The sequence below is a fragment of the Microtus ochrogaster genome, unplaced genomic scaffold (assembly GCF_000317375.1).
Source record: "Microtus ochrogaster isolate Prairie Vole_2 unplaced genomic scaffold, MicOch1.0 UNK1, whole genome shotgun sequence".
NCBI classification, from domain to species: Eukaryota; Metazoa; Chordata; class Mammalia; order Rodentia; family Cricetidae; genus Microtus; species Microtus ochrogaster.
The window spans coordinates 34668553-34677059 of record NW_004949099.1 but is presented as its reverse complement, the minus strand read 5'-3'; the positions used below and the strand labels follow the sequence as shown (position 1 = coordinate 34677059).

Here is an 8507-nt window from a genome sequence, read left to right as displayed (position 1 = left end):
CAAAAAAACAAAAAAACAAAACAAAAAACAAAAAAACGGGGGTGGGGAGAAAGAAAGGGTGTTGGAAAAAATGGTTTTGCAGGTAAGGCTGCTCTTCTAGAGGATCCAACTTGAATTATAAGCAACCACAGAATACCTCATAATCATCTGTAACTCAGTTTCAGGGGAACAAATGTCCTCCTCTGGCTTTGGTAGCTACCAGGCATGTTCATAGTATACAAACACATATGTAGGAAAATACTTATATACATAATAAAGTAAAAGAAAATTCTTCAAAGAGTAAATTCTGGCTCAGGAGATGAAAGGAACTTGTCACTGAGCCTGACAAATTGAATTTAATCCCCAAAACCCCCATGATGGAAAAAGCAGACCATTACCCACAGCCTCCACACAAGGATGAAACCAGAGTTTGGGTCCCTGGAGCAAAGTTACAGGTTCAGTGGAAGACCCCGTCCCAAAAATTAAGGTAGAAGGCCAGGCATGGTGGTTCACACCTTTAATCCCAGTACTTGGGAAGACATAAAGATCTATGAGTTGCAGGTTCACCAGGGGCACACACTCATAGTCAGAATCTGTCTAAAAAAAAAAAAAAAAAAATGGGGGGAGGCAATAGAGAAAGGCATCTGACACACTGACTTCTAGCCTCCACATACACACTGGAACACACATAAGTGCACACACACACACACACACACACACGTGCGCGTGCACGATGGGAGTGAAGAGCTAGGAAAAGAGCAGGGAAGAGTTAACTAAAACTAAGGATAGATGAAAATGCCACATGGAAAATTATTATTTTGCAAGTCAACTAAGAAAACTAAAAACAAATGAGTTTGAAGAAAGGTTTACCAAATGGGTGGATAATACAGCTCCCAGAAGCCTAAGCTATTAAACAAAAATCTTAGTGCTGGATGAAGGATATTGATCTGAGTAACATGTTGCCCAGAGAGGCCCCAGCGTTTCCCAAGACAATACAACCTCTTGCCTATACTCGAGCCTACACACATATACATATAAAAGCACAGAGAAACAGAAAAGATTTACAGAGAAAGGTTTTCTTAAAAAAATTTCTTTAAGTTTATAATTCTACATGTACATGGAATAGGGAAAGCTGAATCTGCATCTATAAAGTAACACAAACAGTTCTGGTAAAAACAGACCATGGTAGCCTAAGCCACAAATCAAGTCCACTGTTCTCCCAAGCCCTAACTCCAGTGTGACTATGTGGTGTCCCCTCCTGCATTGCAAGCAAGTACTGGAGAAGAAATTCAGTTTGTTATTTTTCACTATCTTGGAATACTATATAACTATGTCATTTGTTTCAAAATTTACTTATTTTTATGTGTGCGTGTGAGCATCTATGTATGTGAAAATGTACATGACCAAGGAGGTTAAAAAAAAAAGGATGTTGGAACTCCTGGAACTAGAGTTACATGTAGTTGCTGGAAGATGAACCCCATTCCTCTGCAAGAGCACCAACTACTTAAACCATCTCTCCAGGCCTAAACACGTGCCATTAGTGCAGAGGGCACTAGATCCCTTGGAGCTAGTTAGCATGAGTCTTGCTCACTATACTTGGAAGCTGAAATTAAAACAATTCCAAGTCAGACAGACAACAATCTTCGGCAATATCGAGGTAGAAGACGGTTGTTATCGGAGGGAGAGGGAAGATGATCACACCTGAAGTAACAGCAGACTCAGGCTGAGAGTATGGGACAGTCAGTGGCAATTTCTTTGAGAAGCTGTAACATCTGTCAGTAAGTGTCATGTATTGTTTGAGCTTACTTCTGAGACACTAGCTCTGTAAACAGGATTCAGTCATCCATTTCAAATCCATATCCAATCACATTTGTCTCAGTGTTCTCTAAGGCCCTGTCTGGGATGGGCTGTCCCCCCAACTTTGTGACAATGACTGAAGAGAAATGCAAACACTCCAAGAGTAAATAAATCAGATGTCCCTGAAAACTTTCAAGAGATATAACTATTATTATTCTGTAATATAAAAGTACCTAGAGTGGAAAAAAGCACCCGGAATTTCAACATTAGAAGTTCATCCATGGAGAGAGAGCACAATAAGGAACTCCATCTGACTTGCCTCAACTTCTCTTGTCAATTTCTCCTGGATGTTCTGAATACCCAATTTGAGGATGCCATCTTTGTTGTTATTTGTTCTTTTCTTTGGAAGCCTTACCTGAGGGGACACTCCGCTTTGAAACCCTGGCTGGGTAGAAGCTGCTTTAATTAACAGTCAGCTTCTTCAAGATGTTAGTAAGTCCCCAATTTGCTATTTTTTCTACTGGTATGCATATGTTTATTAAAAGCCTCACCTAAGCACCCACTACTCTGCTCTACTTGAGATTACATTGAGAACTCAATGGGGCTTCTCTAGTCAGCTCCTGATGGATTTGAGACTCACTTATTTGTGTTTCTGTATACATGTGCATGAAGGTCTCATGAGAGGCCATTAGAGAGCACTGGGTCTTTTAGAACTGGAGTTACATTCATTTATGGAAGATGGGATTCAAACTTCAGCCCTCATGACTGAGCAGCAACCACTCTTAACTGCTGGATGTTTTCAACACCCAAATTCGTGATGTTTTGCTATCAATCTATTGCAGTTTGTTCTTGTATTTTGGTTTGTTCTACTCAATAAACTGAATTCATTCAAAACCTGAAGTATGGACACTGTGGATCATTCTCAGGACCATATAGAACAGAAGCAAACCCATCTCTGAGAGAAAAATTTCTAAAACCAACATCCAGGAGTCTGTGGCAAGTGAACTGCTTAGCATCATTAGGTATTAGCAGGACTGAGAACATTGACCTAGCACCAACTAATCGTTAGATCTCAGCAACCTCTGTTTTCCTACAGAGTGGCTCATTAGGGCAGGGCCTAAGAGCACAGAGACTAGCAAACAGAAAACTGGGTTCTTCAGTTCTGTCAGTCCAATAAAGATCTCTGTGTTACTCGCTTTTCCCTCTTCCCAACGAAGACAGAGCACCCCTGGCTTGTGTTATGAACCACTCACAGTCAAACTTGAGTCTCTCTAGAGAGAATGAGAAGGTTCACCAAGGAGAAATGTTTCCCCTGACTCTATCCCCTTGGTTTTTTTGAAAGTATCTCACTAAATAAGCTTCTAAATCATGACAATCCTGCTGTCTCAGTATCTCAAATAGTATGTGCCACCACGTTTGGCTTAAAGAACTGCTGTTCGTCAATACTGAGTATTGAACATAGGGTCTCTCGCAGCATACTAAGCAAGCACTCTACTACTGAACTAAATTCCCAGTGCTGAGAAGGATGCAACCCTAAGGGACAACAGAGTCTTCACCAAACACTGACTTCAACAATATTCTACCTCACCTGGCAGAAGCTACTCAGAAGTCTGACACAGAAGCATTCCAAGTTCAAGACCTACCTGTGCTTTAGATATTTTCAATGCCAGCCTAGGCAATGCAAAAAGACCCAGTCTCAAAATAAATAGTCAGAGAGAGGGAGAGGCTAGAGAGAAGTTTCAAAGGTTAAGAGCACTGGCTGTTCTTCCAGAGCAACTAGATTCATAACTCCCAACACCTACATGGCAGCGGACAAACATCTGTAACTCCAGTTTTATGGGATCCGGCAGATTTATCCCTCTTCCAAGGGTACCAGGCATGCATGTGGTCCACAGATATAAATGTAGGAGAAAACACACCTACACATAAACTAAAATGAAAATAAAATAGGTTATGGGACCTAGAAAGGCGGGTTCTGTGTGTAAAGAGATTTCCATACAAGAATGAAAATCTCAGTTTGAATCCTTAGCACCTATGTGAAAAACAAGGTGTGGTGTATTCCTGTAATTCCAGGGTCGGGAGGTAATAAAATGAGGATACCAGGGCTTGCTGGCCAGCTAATCTAGTCAATTTGAGGACTGCCATTTCAGTGAGACTCTGTTTCAAAAGCTAAAAGTAGTTGGGTGGTGGTGGCGTATGCCTTTAATCCCAGCCCGTGGGAGACAGAGGCAGGTGGATCTCTGTGAGAGTTTGAGGTCAGCCTGGTCTACAAGAGCTAGTTCCAGAACAGGCACCAAAGCTACAGAGAAATCCTGCCTCGAAAAAAACTAACTAACTAACTAACTAAATAAATAAATAAATTAGCCTTTAAAGGTTATTTTAATTGACATACACCTGTAATCTCAGCACTCAGAGGCAGGTGGATCTCTATGAGTTAAAGGCCAGCCTTGTCTATATAGAAAGTTCTAGGAAAGCCAAGGATATATAAAGAAACCTTATCTGGAGAAAAAAAAAAAGAGAGAAAAAAGAGAGATTAAGGTAGAGTGACTACAGAAGAACCAACACTGATCTCTGGCCTCCACAAACATGTACATTCACCAGCATACATGAATACCTTCACATATATACACATGCACACAGAAATACACTGCCTTTATAAGACTATTGGGTAAAAAAAAAGGGGGGGCTGGGTTGATGGGGGCACACTCCTTTAGTCTCAGCACTAGTGAGGCACTGGCAAGTGGATCTCTGTGAGTTGCAAGGCCAGGCTGGTCTATATAATGAGTTTCAGACCAGCCAGGACTATACAGTGAGACCCTACCTCAAAAAATAAAACAAAATAGCTTTCCGATCCACCATCTGTGGTGGCAGCGCCGCCAGGATGCAGATTTTCGTGAAGACCCTTACGGGAAAAACCATCACGCTCGAGGTTGAACCCTCGGACACTATAGAAAATGTCAAGGCCAAGATCCAGGATAAGGAAGGAATTCCTCCTGATCAGCAGAGGCTGATCTTCGCTGGCAAGCAGCTGGAAGATGGCCGTACTTTGTCTGACTACAACATCCAAAAGGAGTCCACCCTTCATTTGGTGTTGAGACTTCGTGGTGGTGCTAAGAAAAGGAAGAAGTCTTACACCACCCCCAAGAAGAACAAGCATAAGAGGAAGAAGGTGAAGCTGGCTGTACTAAAGTACTATAAGGTGGATGAAAATGGCAAAATTAGCCGTCTTCGTCGGGAGTGTCCTTCTGATGAATGTGGTGCTGGAGTTTTCATGGCCAGTCACTTTGACAGACATTATTGTGGCAAGTGCTGTCTGACTTACTGCTTCAACAAGCCGGAAGACAAGTAGTTGTGTATGAATAAATAAAAAGACAGGAATTGAAAAAAATAAATAAAACAAAATAAATAAAAATATTATTTTCTAATGCTAACTATGGAAATTAAGATGTATAAGAATACATCAACATGTCTATGAAACCAGCAGTAGTATGTCTTTTCAAGTGTTAAGCAACTGTTTATGAATGATCTCCTATGACCAGAAAATTTCTCACATGATCAATGCACTTAAAACTTAACTTTAGGCCAGGCATGGTGGCATATGCCTTCAATCCCAGCATTTCTGAGGCAGAGAGGCAGGCAGCTCTCCATGAGTTTGAGGACAGACTGATCTACAAAGACATCCAGGGCTGTTACACAGAGAAATCCTGTCTACAAAAATCCCAAAAGAAACAAAGAAAAGGGTCCACAAAAGCCAGGTAGTGGTTACAAATGCCTTTAATGCCAGCATTTGAGAGGCAGAGAGAGATGAATCTCTGAGTTTGAGGCCAGCCAGGTCTACAGACTGAGTTCTATCTAGAACAACAGTAAACGTTACACAAAGAAACCCTATCTCAAAAACCAACAACAGGGCTTAAGAGGTGGCTCAGAGGTTAAAAGTACTAGCTATTCCTTCCAGCGGTCCTCTGTTCAATTCTTAGCAATCACTTGATGGCTTACAAACACTTATAATGAGATCTAGTACCCTCTTCCGGCATGTAGGTATACAAGCAGGCAGAACACTACATACACAATAAATAAATCTCCAGGGGGCTGGAGAGATGGCTCAGTGGTTAAGAGCACTGCTGCTCTCCCAGAGGACCCAGTTCAATTCTCAGCACCCACGTAGCAGCTCACAACTGTTTGTAACTCCAGTTCCAGGGAATCTGACACCTTCATACCAAATGCACATAAAAAAGTTAAATTTTAAAAAAAAAGTTAAAAATGAAAACAAGAGGGCCATGGGGGCTCCTGAAGATAACTCACCAAGTAAGGTTCTTCTCACTAGACAAGCATGACAACCTGAGTTGTGTCCTTGGACACACATGATAGAACTGACTTTCCAAATACATTCCATGGTAGACACACACACATACATATGCACACAAAAGTTTTAAATGGCCAATGCATATTGAAATACCTGAGACTTGACACGTCTTGTTCTCTTTGGCGGAATATTCATTCTTGTTCCCCGCTCTGGGGAAGGTTGGATATCAGTGCTAAGAACCTCAGTCTCAACTTTTTCTTTAATATCTAAATCAGGCATTTGTACACCCTAAAAGAGAAGGACACAAAAAGAGAGAAAATTCACTAATAAAATAAGTTTGAAAATGAGTGGAAAATTATCAATTTTCCAAAAAGTTCCTAACACTACATGAAATCAAATGACAATCCTGACCTCAAATTCAACTATAGGCTCAAAGCAATCTCTAATAAAGTCAACTTCTGTTTTGTTTTCAGAGTGTCTTTTGTATTCCATAAGGCACTAGAACTGGCCTGGAACTCCCATATAGCAGAGAATGAGTCTGAAGTTCTGATCCTCTAGGATTACAGGCATGCACCAACACAACAAGTTATGGATGGGCTTTGCCTTTTTCAACATGCCCAGCAGGATTTCTTTTAGAGAATATCGAAAACAAACACTAAAATATATGTAAAAACGCAAACTGTTTAAAAATAATGAAAAGGAGCCGAGCAGTGGTGGCGCATGCCTTTAATCCCAGTACTCGGGAGGCAGAGGCAGGCGGATCTCTGAGTTTGAGGCCAGCCTGGTCTACAAGAGCTAGTTCCAGGATAGGCTCTAAAACCACAGAGAAACCCTGTCTCAAAAAATCAAGTATGGTTTTAAACAACCGTATCAGGCAGATCTCAACTGCCTATGACTCCAGCTACTGAAGGATCCAACCTCTCTCACCTCTGTGGGTACCTGCACTCATTTGCACATACTCACATACAGATATACACAAACAGGATTAGAGATGGCTCAGCCATTAAAGCCTAGGTTCACAACCAAAACCAGACATGAAAAGACCGTTAAAAACAAAAGGACAGTATAGTACTGGTAATGGGGTAGACCTATAGAGTAGTTCCTTATGTGTGGAATTTGTTTCAAGCTTCTAGATGTCTGAAATTGTGGATAGTGCTGAATCCTATGTTTTTTCTGTATATTTATAGTTAGAATAAACTTGAACTTGCAAAGTTTTCTTTTTTTAATTTTATGTGTGAGCCGGGCGATGGTGGCGCACGCCTTTAATCCCAGCACTTGGGAGGCAGAGGCAGGTGGATCTCTGTGAGTTCGAAACCAGCCTGGTCTACAGAGCTAGTTCCAGGGCAGGCTCCAAAGCCACAGAGAAACCCTGTCTCGAAAAACCAAAAAAAAAAAAAAATTTATGTGTGTAGAATGCTTTTTGCCTGTATATTTAATAGCACCACATGTGCTTCTGGTGCCCCTGAAGGCCAGAGAAGGTGCCAGATGATACTGGAGATTTATATGGTTATAAGCTGCCCTGTAAGTGGCCAAGGACTGAAGGTGGGTCCTCTGCAAAGCAAATCTTTCTATGACTGTACCTCTTTCTGACCCCAAAACTTCAACTTGTAAATTAAGTACAGTAAGATAATGACTATAGCTGGGCAGTGCAGGCATAGAGGAAAGCATATCTCTAAGTTTGATGTCAGCCTGTACTATAGAAGGAGTTCTAAGACAGCCATGACTACACCTGTCTTGAAAATACACATGAAACCTTGAAACCCTGTCTTGAAAACACAAAGACAGACAGACAGACAGACACACACACACACACACACACACACACACACACACACACAGGCTATAAAAACAGAACTATAGTAATATAATAAAATTAAATGTGGACTCTAGCATGGAGTTTCTTATTGTACGTTAATCTTTTTTTTTTTAAGCTAGATTTACTTCTCTACATTTGGAGGTTTTCTTTGGTGTAAACTGCCAGCATCACATTTTGGGGCTATTATCAAGTAAGATGCACACAAGCACCATGATAATTCCAATGGAAGATGAAATAAATAAAATGTCTCCTAACTAACTAAAAGGCAGAAATAAAAAATTCATAACTAGGGCAAGAAGAAACAAGATTTGATCACACTATTCAAAATAAAATGTAAAGTGAGAGCCGGGAAGTGGTGGTGCACACCTTTAATCCCAGTACTTGGGAAGGATAGGCAGGTGGATCTTTATGAGTTTGAGGCCAGTCTGGTCTACACAGCAGGATAGCCTGGACTTCCAGGTCAGCCAGAACTACACAGAGAAACCCTATCTTGAAAACTGCCCCACAAAAAAGGGAACTGCAGGGCTGGAGAGATGGCTCAGTGGTTAAGAGCACTGACTGCTCTTCCAGAGGTCCTGAGTTCAATTCCCAGCAACCACATGGTGGCTCACA

At 41.2% G+C, this 8507-nt stretch overlaps 2 protein-coding genes across 3 annotated transcripts in view; one reads left to right on the top strand and one right to left on the bottom strand.

Moving 5' to 3' along the window:
* The window catches only part of Kdm5a (lysine demethylase 5A), a 90858-nt gene that overhangs the window by 69257 nt on the left and 13094 nt on the right, over window positions 1–8507 (bottom strand). For both annotated transcript variants that reach the window (XR_003378477.1, XM_005365139.2), the window contains exon 5: window positions 6233–6367. Coding sequence is in view for 1 of the 2 variants with exons in the window: in XM_005365139.2 (XP_005365196.1) it covers window positions 6233–6367 (135 nt within the window). In the remaining variant the exon portion in view is untranslated. The remainder of the gene's footprint in view (window positions 1–6232; window positions 6368–8507) is intronic.
* Window positions 4625–5164, top strand: LOC101994433 (ubiquitin-40S ribosomal protein S27a). Its single transcript, XM_005365138.2, has one exon. It carries the CDS (start codon window positions 4658–4660, stop codon window positions 5123–5125), a length of 468 nt encoding a protein of 155 aa, XP_005365195.1. The 5' UTR covers window positions 4625–4657; the 3' UTR covers window positions 5126–5164.